At 32.4% G+C, this 23,629-nt stretch overlaps 1 protein-coding gene across 1 annotated transcript; it reads left to right on the top strand.

Annotated features, from left to right (window-relative positions):
* The first annotated feature begins 1,154 nt into the window (after window positions 1–1,154).
* On the top strand, window positions 1,155–23,431 carry LOC145333755 (uncharacterized). The gene is made up of 9 exons (XM_080178981.1): window positions 1,155–1,886; window positions 2,092–2,209; window positions 2,450–2,556; window positions 2,926–3,015; window positions 8,321–8,439; window positions 9,097–9,171; window positions 21,335–21,406; window positions 21,798–21,981; window positions 22,514–23,431. Exons 2-9 carry the CDS (start codon window positions 2,121–2,123, stop codon window positions 22,879–22,881), a joined length of 1,104 nt encoding a protein of 367 aa, XP_080035107.1. The 5' UTR covers window positions 1,155–1,886; window positions 2,092–2,120; the 3' UTR covers window positions 22,882–23,431.
* Window positions 23,432–23,629: the final 198 nt, after the last annotated feature.

The following is a 23,629-nucleotide window of genomic DNA, read 5'->3' as shown; positions in this document are numbered from 1 at the left end:
CTAAGTATGTTGGAAAATACTTTACTAGCAACCAGTAGTCTATATCCTAGAGCAACATAAAATAATGTGAAAATAGAGTAGCTGTTAGGTATATAGCAACGTCCTTTTATCCAATATTAACATAGAAAATGTGTTAATAGAATAGCTGTTAAGTACCAACATTCTTTTATCCGATAACAACATGGAATAATATGTAAATAGAATAGCTGTTAAGTACCAACTACATTTTATCTGATAATAATATGGAATAATGTGAAAATAGAGTAGCTGTTAAGTACCAACATTCTTTTATCAATATATTGACATAGAATTATATGTTAAAAGAATAGCTGTTAAGTACCAACTACATTTTATCTGATAACAACATGGAATAATATGTAAATAGAAGAGCTGTTAAGTTTCAACTACATTTTATCCTATATTAACATTGAAAAATATGATTAAAGAATAGCTGCTAAGTAACTGATATCATATTTTCCTATATCAACATGGAATAATGTGTTAATAGAATCATTCATGATAAGCATAAATTGATAATTTTACCTTTAATGTAATAAGAATGTTTCTGCTAGGGCTTCGAAACAGCTTAATATCCACTGGTTTAGAACTGGTTCTCAGCATACTGAAAAATCATGTATGATATTGTATTACAGACAATTTTTCATGAATATAGAAATAAAAATCGTTGAATTGATGCCAGTTTTGTTACTTTGGCCTCTGGAGGCAAAACAACAGGTTTAAGTCATATTATTTTTCAATTTAATATCCGCGGAAAGCTGTCTATAATACGATGCGATAAATAACTAATAATTTTTTATATCATTATATATTTTAGCTTGTTGCTAACCAAATATTAATAAGATTATCCTTGTTAAGATATAATAATTTTAATAATACATGTTTTGCTACAATTAAATGTCTTAATCTAATTATTCTATGCTAAAGATGAGTAAAGCCCTTGGGCGCCAGACCTCTCCTTCTCTCTCCCTCTCCCTCTCTCTCAGCAGGAGGTTGCTGCGTTACAGGGCAGGCAACAAAGGGGAAAGGGGATTTAATGGTTGCCTAGCGCATTTTGAGGGAAAGGTTAAGTCTGGGGAAGATACGCCATTTTGGGAAAATTCCCCGCGAAAAAAAAAATTTGGCGCAAGATTGGTGCTAACGTTGGTTGAGGTCCTTTGGGAGAAGTATGAAGGAGGTTGGGGGGGAGGAAGATGGGACCTGAGGGGAATTTAGCGGATTTATGCGGGGGAAAGGAATGCTATTGGGCCGGCGCGGGGCAGGCAAAAGTTGGGTTAGCCCTCTTGATCGAATTATCTCCAGAGTTCATTTGATTTGGACTCGTTGGTGCAAGCAGGAGTTAACACAATTATCAGAGCCGGATAATTCAATAGACTTTGGATTACGAGAGAGAGAACAAATTGTCTCTCCTTGGTTATAATACAATCCATCCCCCCTCTCAGGTCCTTATATTGTATTGGAGGGCACAAACAGGCACCCAACCTCAAAACTCATCTATCTATACTTTATAGATAATTCAATTTTGATGCCCTGATCTGTTGTGGGTAAGGGCAAGTGTGTGGGTGTTTGTGTGTCCAAATTTAATAAGTGCCTATTGCAAAGGGTGTGTTAACTACTACATCTATATCCTACTTAATAAACTCAACAGGGCCTGATATTTTTGCCCCCTGCAATCCATCCAGCCAGCCAGCCAGCCACCCATCTTTTGATGCAGTTCCTAAACTAATAATCAAGTTTACTTTGCGCTTTTGGCGCCTTTTTTTCTAATCAACAACCGGTTTTGATGATTAGCCTTTGCTTGCCGCGGTTTCTGGATAATTGATTGATTGAGTGATTGCAAAATATTTGCTGTTCCAAATTTAATTAAGGTAAGGATTTACAATTTAGATATGATTAAATATTTCTTAAAAATTTTATTTTAATTGTCAAAATATAAGTGAAAATTATTTGAATCAAAATGTTTCATACTCAGTGATTTGTTGACATTTCATGCAAAAAATTCAATATTTTCATTTATTTTTTAAATATGTTTGTAATTTTTATATTACTTTAATTCTTGATACAATATTATAGACACAAAGAAACTAATAACCCGCTAAAAAATGGATTACTCCTACCTCCAACAGCCGACCTTTGATACTGGATGTAATATCCCTGGAATGCCCGTCACAGAATCCAGCAATTTTTACAGGTAAAGTTTAATGAATGAACAGATTTCTATGTTACTATGTTAAAATATAAGAGTGGATGGATAGATGGATAGCTACTTTAATAAAGATATAGATAAATAGATGAAAAAATAGATGTATGTCTAAATGGTTGGATATCTAAATGGACAAATGATAAAAAAATTTAATGATGGAAGGATTTAAAGATTGACGGATTAATTGATAGTTATAGTTACACCATTATTAATATTTTCAATTATTAGTGACTTAACCAGCTGCGGACAAATGATGTCAGCGGCAGCTGCGGGCCAGTACTACAGAAGCAGCGCGGCTGCTGCCGCACAGATGAGAAGCGTCTACAATCCTGCAGGTTTGTAGCTATTTTGCCTTTTAACATTTATCATATCTTTACCTTGAAACACACTCTGCGTCTTATAATTGCGGTGCAAAGCGTCCATTCCCCCTATAGACAACCAACCTTTAATTGATTGCACGAAGTTTGTCTGGGAAGTCCTAACTTTAGAGTTCCGCCTGTTTTGAGCCAAGGCTTTCTACCTACTCGATCTATTTATGCCGCGCACCTGATTATAGGACAACCATGTTTAACGTCTTAGTTATGACGCGGTGTTAAGCCGAGATTCGAACCTGTCATCTCTCCGACGACGAGCGGATGCGGTACGCGTTGTACATATATTTGTGTATATCCAGGAAGCGGAGGATACAATCTATCTATTTCCAGGTATGCCAGGAGGTGGAGGGCAGTACAGTGTGATGGGCCGTCACCAGGATCCAAGGAGCTCCATGTTTGGATCATCACTTAATCTTAATGGTAAGTCATAATTTTACCAGTATTGCTTTGAAACCGATTAATATCTAGTGGATTGGAACCAGTTCTGAGACGTATGGAAAATATTGCAACAAATCATAGACAATTTTTCATTAATAATAATATAAAAAAATTAAATTAAACTTTTTTATTGTACTGTCCGTGGAAAGCTGTCTATAAAATGCGATAGATAACTATTCAATAATTAAGTAACTTTAGAATGCCTTGCACAAATTTTTTCTTCTAGTATTGTTGAATGTCTAATTAATTCATCTTTGCTTTTATGGATGTTGTCATGCTTGTTATTTAAATTTATTCCATTTCAAAACTTGTTACTTTCAAATCTAAAAATCTTTTACTTAAAAAGATTGAGAACTTTTTAGGAATAAAATATTTCATTTTTGTTTTAATATTGAAATAAGTTTTGTATTAAACCCTCATTTTTCTGAAATAGCTGTATATAATGCATGAGGAAGGGAGGAGACATTGGGCTGTTTATTACACTGGTCCCAAAAGTTTATAATAACGTTTTCATATCCATGGGTTTAACAACTTTGAGGACTTATTGCATTTTGATTCATTAAGTTTTTATTAAGGGTTAAAACATTTCAACCACTGATTGTAATCTGCAGAAGGGGTAATTTTTGTGTTTTATCATAGGAGATTTAAATCAATTTATCGGCCATTGTCTTATCCCTATGTGGGAATGTGTGTTTTCACTATAATCATATATTGCAAATTTTGGTTTTGATTAGGTTAGCAAAAAGGGCTAAAACCTGCACTTTGAAGCCTTTAAAAAGAGGTTGACACGTTATGGACATGATCCAAAAGTTTTTGTATAAATGTCAAGTTGAGTTTTACGATTATGATATGAAGCACTGTCATTTCTTTCAGAACATAATCTAATTGTTCAAACATTTGAATATATAATTTCATTTTATTTCTTATTCGAGTAGGGAATACATATATTTCAATTTTGAGCTTTAGAAAATCAGGAATTTAAGACATGAAAAAAATCCTATTATATAAAGTAGTAAGCTTTTTTTTGTCTGTAGCAAAGGATCTCGCTTATCCGATATATTTCTCCTTTACAATGTAGCTTCTCATAGGTCCTTTGAAGATTTATTACTAATTACCATTACCCTTCCAAGAAAAATGCCCTCAGAAAATTCCCACCCAGCCCAATTCTCTTTTAAATTTTCTGTTTAAGACTTAAATTAAAAATGAGTGGTGGTCGACTTACCCCCTCCTCCAAAAAGAATTAGAACAACAATATTCTTTTATTTATATTTAATGAGTAGTCAGTAACTATAGATATGAAATTTTTAGCTTGATTAAAACCTTCAAATAAAACCTTTTCAATATTACTTAATCCCTAAATTTTTAGACACTAAAGTAAATGAGCTAAGAAACATCATTTTTTTCTTTTTTGCATTTCAACATTAACTTTTCTTTGTTTATATATGTTGATAAATTTAAAGTATGAATGATCTCGCTAACCACTGAACCAAAATGGTTCACATTTACAGTGTAATTTCTGGAAAGGTTAATAAATAATTTGGGTGTGGGTACCACCACCCTTCCAGGATAAATCGCCACTAGAATTGAACCCACCCCCCAAAAAAACAACAACTTTAAAAAAAAAGAAAATGAATATGTTCGAGAGGTCGACTTTCCCTCCTCCTCCTTAAGTACCCCTAGAGGCCTCTAGCCGGTAACAATGTATAAAGTTACACAGTTTCTTAGGTTACTATTACATAAACAAAACTATAATCTTACTATTATCACAAGTTCCCATGGAATCATATAAATTTCCCAACAATTGTTAATCTTACAACAGAGATATCGCATGGAGAATCTCCCCGACGCTAATCGTCTTGACAAGGTGTAAAATAAGCAGAATAAATCCGTAGCTAAAGATGGACTCATGTTCAAATTAGTTCTGGGAATATGTAGAAATTTTACAGTATTATTGATTAAATTTTTTTGTATTTAAGACTTTTACGAACAAAAATACGAAGAAAGAAAAAAGATATGCCATTAAATTACTAAAATGATATTTAAATTTTGATTTTAAACAGTGTTTGACAATCGAGAATTTATAGATATTTTGCGATGGTTACGGACGGACATATAGAGTTATAGAGTAGCTACGCTACTAGAATTTGAGTTTTTTAAAAAAATAACTTTTACATAAGGTAGTTATTACTTTTTCTATGCTTCTATGGCGCATTTTTTATCCCACACACCCTCCTCCCCTCCCCCAAATCTGAATTCGTTTTTGTTTAGGGTACCCCTCTCAAAAAAAACCTACGTTGTAAAAGAGAACCATATCGGTTCAGTGGTTAGTGAGATCCTTCGGTACAAACAGACGGATATCCTTTTACTTTTATGTAAGTACTTGCTTCGCTACATAAATGTATTTCTGTCCTTGTTATTTGATGAATAAATCTCAAGTAGAGTAAATATTCAATATGTCCTTCCAACGTCACATTAGGATAATTAATTCTATCTATCTATAGCCATATCATTGTAAGCTTTCCCTTAAATTGCCGGCCAAGCCTCAACCCCCCCCCCCCCCTCCATCTTTAAAATAAATTATATAAAACTGATGTGCCTTAACCCTGCGGGGCTAGCCAGTACGTACAATAATATAACCTAACCTGACCGAAATTAATAAATAAACAGACAAAACACTTCCCCCCCCCCCAACCTCCACTTATTTTCAATTGTCTTTAAAAAAGGTGAGGGGGGGGGGGAGGATTCTGTGCTCAAGCATACATTTTAATGGAAAACACCATTGTCTAATAATATAATCTATCTATCTATCAGTACAATTACATTGGCATGTATTTATTCATGTTATAGGCCAAAATGCCATTAACCCTTTCATATTATGCATTCCAAAGAATAATCTTAATGAAATAATTTACAATAATTCTAAAAACTTCTGGTATTTTATTGAATCTTGATAGGTTGGTTCAAACTAGAAGTGTCAAAAATTCTACGGAAGGGGTTATTTTGTTTATCATGATTTAAGATGTATATCCATTTATCGTTTATGTCTTAACTGTTACTGTTTATAACTGTACAAAAAAAATAAAAACCATTAAACGCTCTTCTAAGGTCAAACTACCTAAAACTCAATTTTTTTTCTTCTTTCATCAGTTTTTCATAATCAGACAAAAAACAGGATAATAGACGCCTACTAAATCTTACTCGAACATCTAATACTAGCGGAAAGGCCCCTAGAGGCCTTTAGGGGTACTTGAGGGATGGGGAGGGGGGAGGTATTCGGAGCCTTACTTTCAATTTATAAGTTTTAAAATAAGATTTTACCAGGGGTTGCTTTTTTTCTTTGGGCGATTTTCTGCCCTTCCCCAAAATAGTTATAAACCTGCCCTGGGCCTATGAGATGGTACACTGTAAAGGAGAACCATATCGGTTCAGCGGTTATCTAATTTTTTCAATAAGGAGTGTTGAATACATGATAAAAATCTTTTTTTTGTGACAAAAACATACATTTTTCCCATTTTATATATTTTCTATTGTATATACCTTTGAATATTATCATCCTTGTTTTAATTTATGTAATGGAGCGTTGGGCAATAGGTCATAATTATTTTATAATTCTACAATCATAAATGCTAGCACATATATCATGGTAATATCACAAGGTTTAAACATTTTTTTCTTTTTTTTTGTCAAACATTTTTGTGGTTTTGTCGATGTACAATTTTTAAGTTTTTTATCTCTGGTATATTCACTGTTTTTGGTTGTAGACATGTTTTAATCTATTTTTCGGGAGGACGGGGTGGGGGGCTAGGAAAATAAATGTATACGAATAGATATCCCTTCTAGAAAGCTACCTGCCCCAAGTGGCAGAGACCCTTAGCGTCTGCAGCAAATTACTTTTGTTCTTTTGTAGGTACTCGGCTGTGTTTATATTTTTAACGCTATTTGATGATTTAAAAGACCCAATACAAAATCAGGCCCCTGTCCTGATAGTAGGGGGGGGGGGGGGAGTTACATATAGCTCATGTCCCCTCTATTCTATTACTTTCATTGCAGGCCAATTGTATAACCATTAAATATTTTCGTCAATCCACCTCTCCATGAAAAAAATAATTTAAAAACTGTCTTTTATATTCTAGGGGAAGAAATTAATTGTATTGCTTATTTAATTTATCTCAAGATTAAATGGGGAGAAAGCAAAAGAATCTGGCAATAAAACAAAACAAAGAATAGTTATAATAGTTATTTATAGCTTCGTATTATAGACAGCTTTACGCGGATATTGAAATAAAAAATTATAAGATTAAAGTTAGTTTTGTTGGGCCCGAAGGGCCAAAGTAACAAAACTGGCATTAATTGTATGATTTTAATTTTAATCCGTGGAAAATTATCTTTAATACGATGCTTTACATGAGTTTTCAGTATGGTTGAGGACCGGTTTTAATCCAGCGGATATTAGTCGGTTTCAAAAGCCATAATGGTAATACAATTCAAGTTTTAAAATCTTAACATTAAAAAGTTTTATTTAAAGTTTTAGAGTCTTTGCATATTTTATGTATCTAAATCTTAAAGATATTAAAAAAAGATTTTGAAAAAAAAACATAAAAATATAATATGAAATAAAAAGTATTTTTTTATGATATCTCAATCTTTACTAGAATGTATATAAGGGTTTATTTTGTTTACCATAATGGGGGGTCAAATTAACTTTAAGATTATTTTTGGTGACAAAAGTACAGACAACCAAATAATTATAGAATAGTTGCGCGCGTTACTACAAAAATGCCGCAATTATAAATGTTGTAAGACATAATGATGAAGCTTATTATTGGACAAAGTTTTTCCCAGATTTTGTTTCCCTGGGATAAAATCTGTATGAGGCTAATATAAAACACAATATCTGTCTTTACTAAACTATTTCTTATTCTTTATTTTATATTTTATTTATTTTGTTAGAATTTTGTACAATTTATTTAGAAAAACCTTTAGATTTCACAAAAGATATCTATTATTGTAATAAAAATTAATCCTGTTATTACTGTATAACACTTTATCGTTTCTCTTAATCCAAAAGTTATAAGCTTTTTAATTTCTTGAATTATTTAGTACTGCCGAATACGCTTGTTTTTTTTGGGGTGGGGGATGCTACCTACCCAAAAATATTTAAAACCAATCCAGGACCAGTGGTTAGCAAGATCCTTTTGTAGAGACATTCAAAGATCCTGTTACTTAAGGATTTACTATTATTCATTTATAAGTAGCGAAGCAATTCTATAAATCACTCTCTTTGTAGGCCTGCCCTACAAGATGTATCCCGGCCATGACGGCGTGCTGACAGAGAAAAGGAAACAGCGCAGAATTCGCACAACATTCACGTCCGCTCAACTAAAGGAATTGGAGCGTGCCTTTCAGGTAAGATTTTTGTTAGTAGGGAAGCTACGCAACGAGGGTATGTGTCTGTTTGTCAGAAAAACTAATGTAAGAGGTCCAATAATTTATAAAAAGTCCTGGCAATACTCTTTCCTTTACTTTCCCATCACGCTTCCCGATTCCTTACCCTTTCTTTTTCTTTTCCTTTCCTTCGGTTTTCCTTACCCTTTCCTAACCCTTTCCTTACCCTTTTCTCACCCTTTCCTTACCCTTTTCTTAAGCTTTTCTTACCCTTTCCTTACCCTTTCCTTACCCTTTCCTTACCCCTTCCTTGCCCTTTCATTACCCGTTCCTTACCCTTTACTTACCATTTCCTCACCCTTTCCTTACCCTTTCCTAACCATTTCCTAACCCTTTCCTTATCCTTCTCTTATCCTTTCCATCTCCTCACTTCTCTTCCCCTTTACTTCCCATTCTCTACCCCTTTACTTTCCATTCTCTTCCCCTTTTCTTCCTCTTTTCTTCCCATTTTCTTCCCTTTCCTTTCATTTCTTTTTCCCTCCACTTCCCTTTTCTACTCTTCCCCTTCCCTTGCACAAATTTCAAATATTATTTGAATAAACTTATTGTTTTGAATCTTTTTCCATTTGCATATCAAAACATTTACCAAATATATTTCAAATGACAATTTTTTTCCAGGAGACGCATTATCCTGATATCTATACCCGAGAGGAAATTGCCATGAAGATTGATCTTACAGAGGCCAGAGTTCAGGTGATTATATTATAGATAAAGACAGTCTTCTGGGCTCGGCAGCTTAAATCCTTAAATTTATACCCGTTTTGGATGCTTTGAAATTTATTTTTGAAGAGAGGGATTGCCATATTTGGGTCAGGTTTATACATTCAGCTAATTTTTAATATTGTAAAAGGTTGAGTTTCCAAAGGCTTACAGGCGGTTGCTAAGCCATGAATATTTCTAACAGTCTAAAATTATATTCTTTTTAATTACTAATATCAATTTTCATATAAATAAAACTTAAAGCATGACATTATAGTATGAGCAAAACATTACTCATAATTGAGAACTTCTTTCTCTTTATTTTTAGCCTGATTTTCATTTAGGACTCCTTAAAAGCTAATTTTTTAAGGATAACTTTATACTGTCATATGTTTAGATCATTGTTGTTGCATAACACTTAGATGATAATAATAATAAGATGAATACTATATCCCCCCTCCTCCGTATGGTAGCTCTAGCTAGCTATGGTATAAAGTCAACAGATATCTCTCATTAGTAAAGCCCAAAAATAATAAACTTTCAATTAAAAAATTCCCCAATTTTGCTAGGTTCAATATCATTTCCGCAAATTGTCATAACAGCAGAGTGTTTTATTAATGCAAAAAGACACAATAAAAGATATACTAAAGAATAGATCTATAGAATAGATGTATGATAACTTCCTTTCCCCCATTTTCAACGACCTTTTTCGTCAGCTAGCAAATTGGATGGGGACATACAGTTAATTAACCACTTTCCCCTCTAGTGTTTTACTCATATTATTAAAGGACGTGTTTAGAGGAGAAAAGGGGGAAAAGATTATTTTGTGCAGTAGTAATAATCTAAAGATTTTTTGGAAGTGATAAACCTCCAGTTAGTTCCCTTGTTTTGTTGTTAGTGTGTAGTATGGGGATTGCCCCCATGGGGGCGCCTAAATAATTAAAGGGGGGATAAATAGATAAGGAGTGTATAACCATCTGGCCATTTGGTCAAGTGGGTGTCCCTTCCCTTCAGCAATTTTTTAAAATTGTAAATTAATTAAATGGGCATTATCTCCTTCATTATTTCATTTTTTTTTTCAACTCACACAAGATAAAGAATACTGAGGGGGTAGTCTTTGTTTTCTAGTATAGATTTTTCTTGGGAGGGAAGTTGTACCCTCCCCCCAAATAGCTATAAACCATCCCAGGACATATGAAAACCTACACTGTTAGGAGAACCTTATCTGTTCAGCGGTTAGCGAGATCCTTCGATGAACATAGACATACTGTTACTTTTACATAATGATAGATTATTTTTTTTTATTAGGATTCCTTAATACAAAATTTGCCATTTTTATGGAAATACCCTTTTTGACTTTATGGCACATTTGGAGAATGGGGGTGGGGGGGAGTGGTATATCAATGTCAAATCAAGTGAAGGGGTTGTTGTGAAGTACTAAATAAATAACAAATAACATTCTTGTAGGGGGGGCATTTGGGTATTAACAGATTCAAACTTTTTTTGACCTAATTAAGCAAAGAAATGGGGGCAATGGAAATGAAGTTCTTATAAGTCATTCTGCCATTCGTTAGCTTAAAAACTTTAGGAGGTCGTGCATGAAGAATGTGTTTTATAAAATAGCAGTGTCCAAACTTTTGTACCAATAATTCAATTCAATATTTTTTTATGGAATTGGTTCTTCATTGATCATTAATTGGGTGATTCAATAATTGACCGTTCATTGTCCTAAAAATAAATGAATGGACTTCTAACTACAAGATTTTTAAATTTATAAATTGATCAACATTACACTTTATGATATTAATCTATTATGAATTTAGAATATCTTAAATTCTTAATACTTATTTATCGCATCGTATTTTCCGCGGATATTTAAAATTATAAGATTAAAACCAGTTTTGATATTTAGTTTTGCTGTTTTTTAATTTTAATATTCGCGGAAATCTGTCTATAATACTATAAATAACTATTCTTTTTTAGAAAAGCTTTTATACCATGAAATAACACCATATATATAAAATGTATTTTTTTTTCTAAAGTTGGTTAGGTGTGCGTGTCTCCTTAACATGGAAGGCTCGGCCGGATAAAATGCGCACAAAAGCATCAAAAATACTTTTCTTCCTATGTTATTCCTATTTTTATCCTAAAAATATATATTTGTATTTAGAAAACTAATCAATCTAAGTGTAGTCGAGCAGAGAGTTTCAGATATGTCTTTTATGTTTACACATTTTAACCAATATTATGTAAAAAATTAAGCTGGTCCCCAAAGTTGTAGAAATAATCTCATTGGTTGGCATTGGGAACTTTTATTAGCAATGAATTAACTTTTAACTAATAATTTTACAGATGGTGTAATTTTGATCATCATAATTGGGGTGGTACAACATAATATCATTAATGGTCTTATTCCTTAAGTTCTCTGACTGATATATCATGTTTGCTATACTAAAAATTGGATGTAACGTAAAAACATTTCAATTTCTATCTTTCTCTGATTGACGTGCAATCAATTCCGTATATTATTACAATTGTTTTTTATATTTGCAAAAAAACACAAGATGGAGAGCATAAGCATAATACTGTTTGTCTGTGTGTCTGTCTGTTTGTGTATTGAAAGATCTCGTAACCGCTCAAACATATATGGTTCTCCTTCACAATAAAGCTTTTTATAGTTCCAGGGAACTTTGTGACTATTTCAGGGGAAGGTACCCCCTAAAAAATTACCGTTTCTCTTCCTTGTTAACTCTTCATTATAAAACCAAAATTAAAGTAGAGTATCGATTCCCTATTGTGCCCCTATCGGCCTCTAGTGGCGTATCTGCTAGTGTTTTGCTACATTGACATATTTGCGGGAGTGGATGCACACCTCTTTGATTGACTTGATCAACCAACAGACAGTAATTGGAAAGATGTTTACTTGTCTTGGACAACAGGGACAGCACAATAGATTAATCTTCCCCCCAAATCTTAAAATCTTTTTCAGATAACTTGTGCAACATATTTGATGGTGCATAATAACCAGTGTTAAAAAATTATGTATATCCTCGTATTACAACGTTTTCCGCGTATATTAAAATAACAAATATAAATTTTATACCAGTTTTGTTCTTTCTGTCCTTAAGGGCTAACAAAACTTGTTTTAATCTTTTTAAAATCCGCATTAAGCTGTATATAATACGATAAAAAAGGCTATTAAAAAATGACGTTTTCCCCTATTTTCCTTTACTAATATCACTTTCCCTCTTTTCTTTCCGTATCATTTATTGGATAGCCTGATATCTAGTTGCCGAAAGTGTACGCAGTTTCCTGGGTGTTTCCTCATCCTAGCTCAATATTTACTACTAGCCAAAAAAGCTTCAAACTTCAAAAAAAAAATCAAAATTTAAAAAATTCAAATGTATAATGTATAAATCGTTTATACATTCAAATTTTGATTTTTTAAAGGGAAGTTTGAAGATTTGTAGCTAGTAGTAAATATTGAGCTAGGATGAGGAAACACCCAGGAAACTGCGTACACTTTCGGCAACTAGATATCAGGCTATCATTTATTGACTTTTAATAATCTCATCATTAACATAGAAGTTTAATCTGAAATCACTTTGATGGTATACAAAAAAATATTTATTATACAGGGATATAAAGGGATAAGACAATGTCCGAAAAATTATGTACATCCTTAATGATACACAAAATTACCACTTCTGTAGATTACAATAAGTAGTTGAAACGTTTCGACACTCAATCAGCCAATAAAAATTCTGAAAAAGTACCTAAAGTTGTTAAGCAAACAAATAGGAAAACATAATTGTAAAAACTTTGGGGACTAGTGTAATAAACACCCCAATGTCCCTCCCTTCCATGTTTGTTAGAAAACATGTCTGCTATCCGTGTTTATATAAGTGACTACAAGATATTATTTTTATGTGAACACCCAACCAGATGGTTGCTGCAAAAGATGTTTAAATGATTAACTACCCATATATATTTACTACAGGGGTGTTTCATAATTGAAGCAAACAGTTTAAATTTAGCACATAAACTCTTAAGTAATTGCTATAAGTCTAAGTGGGAGAAAGGTTACGTGTCCCCAAAGGTTTATAATAACGTTTTCCTATTCGTTGGCTAAACAACCTTGGAGAATTTTATTGAATTTTAAATGGCTGGTTCATTTAATTGAGTATCCAAATGTTTCAACCACTAATTGTAGTTTACAGAAGGGGTAATTTTGTGTATTATCATCAGGAATGTACATCAATGTATCTTATCTCTCTTTAGATCCTTCTAATTAATAGCATAAATATAACAAAGATACTATAAAGGTAAAAATTGTCGGAGTTGGATGGAAGTCCGGGGTGGTTATTTCATCCAGCTACAAGTTTCACTGTATTAGAGTACATGATAATCTGGTGTAAGATCCAAGTAATAAAAACTTATTTATTGTTAGCTTGTTATATCTGATTCAATAATATCAGCTATTTTTCAAAGTTTTACAGTTTTCAATAAACATAGTTGACTTTATAAAATGATAGAATGATATACATAGCTATTTTTATATAAATTGATTGATAACATTTTGTAACAGATGTTAGAAATATTTATATCATCATAGTTTTTCTTCCAAGTTTTCATTTTATTCTTAAATTTTGCTTAATAAAAAATATGACAAAGCGTTTTCAAAGCTTTCTTATTTGTTTTAAAAATCTGTTAAATTAGTCCTATTGTAATGAAAGTTTATAATACTGATAATGAATTAATGCTTATTGCAACTAAAATAACAATCTTAACTAATGGAACTACTTACAATATTATTTTTGGACCATGGAAAGAAAACGAAACCCTTTTCTGCGTTTTCTTCTATGATCCTTATTTTTTATTCTATTGTATTTAATATATCCCTATTAATATTTCTAAAAGCGAAGCTTTTCTATAATTAAAGGGTGTTTTTAAAAAAACCAATCGCTTCACTCTTTTCAACATAAACCCTACAGTTTTAGTCAAAAACTAACAAAAAATGACACAAATCATGCCCAAGCAATGACAATGAGAAAGCACTATTGAACTTTGATTTCTACTCACCTCTCCTAAGCAATACAGCTCGAGTCCTAGCCCTTGTGTAGAATTTTTCCTTACATGGAGATAAAAAATCAACAAATCGTCGTAAGTACTTAAAATCTTGTAGATAGACCCCATAATGTTTGGAATTTTTGATGGAGCATGTAAAGACCTTTCTATAGACATCTTAACCAGGTTTCTAACTCAATCCTAGCCAATTTGGCATTAAAAAGCCAGACCCATCAAACATTTAGACATGACGGGTCTCTCCAGTTCTTGATGTGTGACAGATCTTTCCTTTTGATGTCAAAATGGCTAAGATTGTGTTAGAAACCTGAGTAAGGTGTCTATAGAAAGATATTGACACGCCCCATCAAAAATTCTAATCATTATGGGGTCTATCTCCAAGATTTTAAGTACTTAAGACGGTTTGTTCTTTTTTTTAAAGACAGAGCAGTCATGTCTCAATGTTTGATGGGTCTGTCTTTTGGATGCCAAATTGGCTAGGATTGGATCTGAAATCTGATTAAGGCGTCTATAGAAAGGTCTTTATAAGCCCCATCAAAAACTCTAAACATTATGGGGTCTATCTACAAGATTCAAGTACTTTAGACAGTTTATTCTCTTTAAAAAAAGACAAAACTGTCTTAATTTGTAATGAAATATGCACTCTCCACGTAGAGAAAAATGTTTCACAAGGGCGAGGACTAAAGCTGTAGTGCTCAGGAGAGGTGAGTAGAAATCAAAATTCAATTGTGCTATCTCATTGTCATTGCTTGGACATGATTTTGGTCATTTTTTGTTAGTTTTTGACCAAAACTGTAGGGTTTATATTGAAAAGAGTGAAGCGATTGGTTTTTTTTTAAACACCCTTTAAGGTCGGTCCGTCCGTACGTACGTCAGTCCGTCCGAGATAGATAGCTTTTATTCGTTAATTTAGATATGTTAGAATTGTCCTATCAATTTCAAACTTTGCATGATGTTTCCTGTAGTAGTTAGGTACGATTTAGAAAGCGTAGCAACTCTATAAACATTACCAGAATGTCCGTATGTCCATTTGAAACATGTTGATTTTTCTACTTTTTTAACAACAAATTTTTAAGTGATCTAATTATCCGTTTGATCTGATTTTTGGTATATTGATTCCTGGAACAACAAAAAACAATATTACAAGCAAAGCAACTCTATAGTCAAGTCCTAAAAATGTAAGTATGTCCATAAACATTATCCTGTATCAAGCAGTTTTTCAACAAATTTACTACAATTTTGTTTCGATTCTTATACTTTTACATTCTGATTATTCATTTTAGACACTATACAAGTGTAAATGTCCGTTTGTCCTACCGTTTCAGTGCTTAGTGCTTCGCTTTTATGGATGTTGTCATCCTTGTTTTATCCCCTTTTTATAGTAAAATGATAGGTGTTTCTCTGATAAATAAGAAATGTAAATAAATAAATATAGCAACTTTCCTAGCCCATATAATTAAAAACCTACTCATGATCAATATGAAGCATGAAAATTTTCTCAGATTTTGAATATCACATTACAGCAATTGAATAGTTTTTCATTTTTATTGCTAAGAGTAAATTAAATGGGAAAAGAAAGTTAGTGCTGATTTAATAGATTGTATTTTTGCGGATGTGAACAAACACCCCCCCCACCCTTGATATCTTTAGACACATTGAACATTGATTTTTATGATTTGTAATCTTTACTTGATTGATAATAAACAGAACACAATATGTCCAACAATCTAGGGAGGGAGGGAGGGAGGGGACACTGGCCTGTTTATTACACTAGTCCTCAAAGTTTTATCACAACGTTTTCTTATTTGTTTGCTTTACAATTTTTTGGATTAGTTGATTCATTAAGTTCTATGCCCAAACCTTTAAATTACTAATTATATTCTACAAAAGGAATAATTTTGTGTATCATCACTGGGGATGAACATCAATTTATCTACCATTGTCTTATCCTTTTGATCCCTGCCAGCAATCTGATTACAATGGGGGGCGGGATATTGTCTTTCTAGGGGTGATATATCACTCTTTTGCAAAGTAGATGTCATTTTACGAGGGATAATACAATGGGCGATATTTTGATGTACGCCCCCCATTATGATTAACAAAATTACATCTTTTGTTGAAAGGTTGAAAAGTTTGGATTCTGCCACTTATAATAATAGAGATTTTTATAACATTTTTCAAAGATTTTTTTGTAAATAATATTTTTTTTCTTTTTCCTACACTTTATATTCAAGAGCCATTTCTTGAATGTTGTAGTAATATTATTTTTACATGTTTTTCCTTTTTCAATATTAGACTAAAAAGGGTTAGAATTTTCAAATTTTATCTAAGGTTTTTTTCAGTATTTCAACAAAAATGGCTTATAAATTGGTAAACCCAAAAATTGTCTTCAGCAAAGTAACATTATATTATTTGGAGGAAAAAGGTTGTAAATCAATTGCAACGTTCTCGATAAATACAATTTTAACTTTATGCATCTTAAATGAAAATAAGTATTTAAACGTACGTTAATTAAGGTATAACAATAGGCAAACAGGGATCTAAGTAATAAGACAATGGCCTATAAATCAATGTACATCCCCAATGATAATACAAAAAACTACCCCATTTGTTGATCAAAATTAGTGGTTGAAACGTTTTGACACTTAATTTAATGAACCAATCAATCAAAATTAAGTAAAAGTCCCCAAAGTAGTTTAGCCATCAAATAAGAACTTTGGGGACTAGTGTTATAAACATCATAATGTCCACTCTCTCTAAAAAATCTCTATTTTGACAACATTTAACCCCATGTTTTTATTGCAGCCACCAAGCATGTACCACTTAAAGAGCACCCACCCAGTGAAAATAACAACTTTGTTTTACAAAATGTTTTTAGATAAACACTTGGAATGATTATAACATAAATATGTTAATAAACACTTTAACATTATTTACCCTTTTAGATATTTTTTTACGCCTAATATAAATTTATGAAATAAGTCTTAAATATCAAGTAGGAAGGGGACATTGGGCTGTTTATTACACTAGTCCCCAAAGTTTTATAATATCGTTTTCTTATTCGTTGGCTTAACAAATTTCGTGACTTTTTATTAAATTTTGATTAGTTGGTTTAATAAGTTGAGTGTACAAAAGTTTCAACCACTTATTTTGATCTAGAAAAGGGTAATTTTGTGTATAATTATTGGGGTTGTACATCAATTTATCGGCCATTGTCTTCTCATTTTAGATTCCTGCTAAAATATAGTTTTTAGAACAACTTATCTAATGCCATCAAGGTTGGAGACTTTATCATTTATGTAACCGCGGCCAATTAATTTTTTTTATTATTATTTATATCGCTCTAGGGGATTTGTATTCGGAAGATATAGGGAAAGGCAGAAAAATAGCCTTAAACAATCCCAAGAATTAAAATCTAAGAATAAAACAGCTTCAAACCATCCTTGTATCTATGTGAAACTTTATTAGATAGAAAAAATCAAGAGTTCAGTCTTAAGCTTCAGACAAAAAAACTTTACTACTTACTACTAAACAAAACTTTTCTAAATTTTAATGGAGAACCTTATCGATTCAGTGGTTAAAGAGATCTTAAGGGACAGAAAAATACTACTACTTTGTATAATAGGAGAGTATTCTATTACTCCCCCTATTATCACCCCCCCCCCCCATAAAGGCAGAATATTAAATAAATTATACATAGAAACTACTCTATTTGTCAGGGATCAGCAGGGATAAGACAAAGAATGATAAATTTATATTCATCCATAATAATGATAAACAAAATTATACCTCCTGTAGATTAAATTTAATTTGCTAAAACTTTGCACACTTATAGCTTAAACATTCTGAGCCAACAAATTAGAGAGTGTGTTAATAAAATTATGGGTACTATTCCAGTGTCTTCTTCCTCCCTGCTATTTATACATACACATATCTTAACAAGATTGCTTCTATTTTCCCTTGTCTTATATTTGTAGACATTTCTTGGTGGGGGTTTAATAAAAATATAATAAAAACAAATACATATTATTAGGAAAGGAGGGAAAATTTGGCTGAAAATTATTTTAATTTTTAAAGTTTTAAACATGTTCCAATATTTGTATCCTTAAACATGTGGGGACTTCAATAAAAATCTAGATTGGTTGGTCAAAACTAGCAGTCCAAACATATAATTATAAACTACAAAGTGGTAAAATTGTTTATAATCATTTGATTATACATAGATCTATTGTTTAAGTAGATCAGCAAATTTTTTATTAACATTAAAAAAGCTTAAAACAGTATGAATGGTATATTATAAACAAATATGCAATTCATCAAAAAATGTAATTTCTATATTATTTTATATTTATAAGCCCCCTCAAGAGAAATCGCCTAATGCCAAATTATATATTCTGTAAGTTCCAATGTTAACCTTCCCAATAGGATTACAATTAGAAATTATTTCCTACAATTTAAGTATTGTTCCCCCAATCTAAAAGTGTTCCCAAGAAACAACAAATGTAATAATGGCAATAATTAGGGCAGCTAGGACAAGCTTATAATATTAAACAAATACAAAAAATATAAAGTTTTATATATAAAATGATAAAAACTATATGTACACTTTTCGCTATTTTACAAATTTGCTAAAATACTGCAACACTATTCCCCTAAGTGGGCAGGGGAATGTTTACATTTGCTGATTACCTTTGCCGCCAAAAAATTGCCGCCAAAACCATCGGAGTAGTTGGGTTGGTGTAATGGGGGGGAGGGGGAATATTGGCGGCAAACGCCTGGCGGCAAATTATCGGAGATTTTTGGGAGTACGTATGGTCATTTGATGGTTATTATGAGTAGTTTGGAATGAAATGTTCAACCAATAATATGTACGCGTATTCACCTCCCATATATTTCATAGATTTTATTTAAAGGTAATATTTTACAATGAGTTATGTATAAAATAAAACAAAAAGGTTATAAAATTATCTTTAATAATGTTTATTTGTTAAATTTTGACAAAGAAAATCGTATTTGAAGAAATATTACAGGGGGTATATTAAAATAACATATCGGCTGCGCCCCTTCTACTACTTAAGGGGTGGGGAGGGGGTCGACCCTCCATTATACCCTCCACATACATATAAACATCCTGTTACTTTCATATAAATATTTTTAAAAGCGAAGCTTTTCTATAATTAGGGTCGGTCCGTCCGTACGTCCGTCCGTAACGGATAGCTTTTTTCGTTAATTTAGGCATGTTAGAATTGTCCTATTGATTTCAAATTTTGCATGGTGATTCCTTTAGTAGTTAGGTACGATTTAGAAAGCGTAGCAACTCTATAATCATTACTAAAATTTCCGTACGTCCATTTTAAACATGTTGATTTTTTTACTTTTTTAACAACAAATTTGTATGTGATCTAATCATCCGATTGTTCTGATTTTTGGTATATTAATTCCTGGGACAACAAAGTATAATGTTATAAGCCAATCAACTCTATAATCAAGTCCTAAATATGTAAGTATGTCCATAAACATTATCCTGTATAAAGCAGTTTTTCAACAAATTTACTTTCAATTTTGTTTCGACTCTTATACATTTATATTCTGATTATTCAGTTCTGACACTATATAAGTGTTAATGTCCGTTTGTCCTACTGTTTCAGTGCTTCGCTTTTATGGATGTTGTCATCCTTGTTCTATAAAAGTTTGGGATCTACTGCAGTTCACGGTAAAATATTGCTGATAAGCAATATTTCCAAAAATCTATGAATTTTAAAGACTGCTAGCTGCCAAACGGCTGATCGTACAGATCATATCCGCACACCATTTTAAGCGGCATACGAAGGTCTACAAATAATCTGGATTAGCCAAGATCCAATTATGCACAGGGATAGCTTCACTGAAGAAAAATCGCGTAAAATAGGTATTTTTCGCACATTTCTCTGCACTACACTGGGAGATAATTGTGCATTATTGATTTATGGCTATTCCAGATTATTAATAGGCCTTCTTATGCCGCTTAAAACAGTGTTCGGGCATGATCTGTACGTTCAGCCGTTTGGCCACTAGCAGCCTTTAAAATTCATAGATTTTTTGAAATATTGCCTACTAGCAATATTTTACCGTGAACTGCAATAGATCCAAAGTTTGCTTAACAAAATAATGTAAATAAATTGTTTTTGAAAATTTTGTCGTCTTAATTATTATGGATTTAGAACAAATTTGAACAGTATTAAAGCTAAGATTAAACTTAAAGTAACAAATGAGAGTTTTTTCTTTAAGTGCATAAGAAGAAAAACTATTTTGCCTCGAACTGTTTTAAGAGTAAAAAAATATATTGTTGTTTTATAGAACATCATGTAATAAAATAAAGAATTTATTATTACTTGGATCTTACACTAGATTTTCATGTACTCTAATAAAGTGATACTCGTAGATGGCTAAAATAAAGATCCCATCATCCACCCCCTTTACCCCATCCAATCCCCTCCTACTGTTGATCCAACTAACCAATAAATGATATCCATATTAGCAACCTAAATTAATTACATTTTTTTCTCTGTCATAATATCCACGAATATTCTATATCCATTAATAAATTAAACTTATTTCAGGGCTACTCTATAATTCTCTTTGTCTGTCCGTCTGTCCGTCAGTCCGTCAGTCCGTAAAGAGAGAAATGTGATTTTCTTGACTGCTATTGAAGATAGACAGCTAAAAGTTTTAGTGAATATTCCTACGACCTATGCGTATCTTACTATTTTACCTCGAACTTTAATATTCTACAGTACTTTATGTAATACTAGCGGCTACGCCCCTAGAGCTCTAGGGGCACTTAAGGTTGGAGGGGGAAAAGCGAAAAGTGGACCTCATCTCATTTTATATTTGAGTTTAAAAAGAGTAAAAGAATATTTTTTTGGGGGGGAGGGAGTGAAGACACCCTCCCTAAAAATAGTTTAAAACCTTCCCAGGACCTATAAGAAGCTCCACTGTAAAGGAGAACAATATCGGTTCAGCGGTTAGCGAGATCCTTCGGGACAAACAAAAAACGATTACTACTTTATATTATAGGATGTAATTTTTTCAGGTTTGGTTTCAGAACAGAAGGGCTAAATTTCGCAAGACAGAAAGGTTGAACCAACAAAAAGTTTCATCACAGGTTAGAATAATTTTGTTTAGATAATTAACAATGGATGTTTGTCTGTCTGTTTTTCTGTATAGAAGATCTAGTAAAGAACGTAACCAAATATTTAAAAAGAGGAGAGGAGTAGGGGGAGGGAGTAATAAGCTTTGAAAACCAAATGAGACACAGGATAACTAAATAGAACCAGCTATTTCAAAGATATTTTGTTGCAATCCAATAGCCCGTATTATATTTTATTATGAGAATGTCATAAAATTGCCCAAAATTACCTTATGGAACGTATGATGTTTATGAATTGGGGGGTTCCGGTTCTGGAAAAAAAGGAAAAACTATTTGCCACACAAAAAAAGCATAAAACTTCTTTTGAACTGTTGAGTATGAAAACTGAAAATTGCTTATAATTTAGGACAGCAGCAATAACAACAACAACAACTCGCGTGTGTCCCCAGCCAACATTAAATCTGAGGCGGGCGGCGGCCGGTCCAGCTCCAGCGAGAGGTCAGCCGCGGACAAGGATGGTCGGTCACCCTCCCCCAGTATGGGAGGGGAGGATACAATCTCTTCGTGCCCAAGGAGTCCTCATGATAATGGTGAGTTTTATATTGAATTAAACATACGAAACAACCAAAAATTTACAATTATGTATGAATTAGAATAAATCTAAAGGGAGGACAATGGCCGATAAATTGATGTACATCCACAATGATGATACACAAAATTATCCCTTCTAAAAGTTGCAATTAGTGGTTGAAACGTTTGGATACTCAACTTAATAAACCAACCAATAAAAATTCAATATAAGTCCCCAAAGTTGTTAAGCCAACGTTTAAGGAAACGTATTATAAAACTTTTGAGAACTTTTGTGTAATAAACAGCACAATGTCCCCCCTCACCCTCCCTGAATATAACTTATTACAGATATTGTCAATAAATCACTGAAAATGATGAGTTTATTCAATAGCTTATCTAAGTCGAATATATAAATTTTTAGCAGATAATAACTTTTAATTTCTTCATAAGTTAGAATTGTTTGCAGAATTGATTGTTAATAAAAAAACTATTTTTATGTCATAAAATGTTATTGAGTTACTTTTATTTACGAATCAATCAATATTTTTTTAGGTTTGATCAAAGAGGATCGTAACAAGTGGTCTCCGCTGTCCACACTGAATGCAGGTCAGCTCGGCGGCGGCAACATCTCCGCCCACTCCCCGCCTTCCCCATCAACCGCCCTCTCAAACCAGCACCACAACCTGCACAAGAACTCGCCAACCGCCCCACAGCTCGGCCATCAGTCGCCATATAATCACCACCAGTCGGCGGCGATTATTAACGGCGGAAACAACGGCGGTATTCCCTCGCCACACAGCGCCTACCATTCCGCCGCAAATGCGAATTCTTTCGCTTCGCCGCTATCCGCCCTTCTAGGCACCGGCTCTCATTACTTGTTTAATTCTGAGGCGAAGGGTCCAACAGTGCAGATTTTCTAAATACTGTGACAATTAACTTACACACATGAACAAACCCTAATTTTAAAATAGCTGCGCGGATATTTGTTTAAAGGTGAAAATGTAGTTTTTAAAAACTTTAACATTGTGACCAAAATTTTGTATAAATTTGACCAAAAATATTATTTAAACCATAAAATTGTATTATAATTTCAATTTGTGATTTTTTACCCATTTTCTAGTCATTTAATGTGCAATAATAACCTTTAATATATATATTTTCGCATATTTTTTTTCTTATTACCAAAAAATTACCTTTAGTAATAGTATAGTTTTTGTATATTGTACAAATTTTAATCTCATAATTGCTAATAATTACTCATAAGTTTTGTTAAAAAATGCAGTCCCACAACTCTTTATAATTAATTGTTTTTCTTGTAATTAATTTATTTAAAAATCCTATAAAAGAATACTTTTTAAATACCCTGTATAATTTTTCAATGTGACCAAATCAAATTTGTAAAATAAGGTAGATTTAGTTATATGTACCATATAAATAATGACAAAATTTACAAAAATAAATTTTGAAGAATAATTATATTGTTTTATTTTAAATAAGAAGTTACATAAAAATGAAAGCTCACTACTTTATGTAATAAAACTTATTGTAATCAATTTAATGATATATTCGGCTGTTAACACAAAATAGATTATGCCTCTGAATAGAAAATACTTCTCAACATGACTATCTTGCTCGATAAGTTATTTTTATCTCATGAGTAGAGCACAA

Source organism: Acartia tonsa, chromosome 12 (assembly GCF_053477335.1).
Source record: "Acartia tonsa isolate MP-2025a chromosome 12, ASM5347733v1, whole genome shotgun sequence".
NCBI classification, from domain to species: domain Eukaryota; kingdom Metazoa; phylum Arthropoda; class Copepoda; order Calanoida; family Acartiidae; genus Acartia; species Acartia tonsa.
The sequence above is the reverse complement of the archived record's forward strand: the minus strand, read 5'-3'. Positions and strand labels throughout refer to the sequence as shown.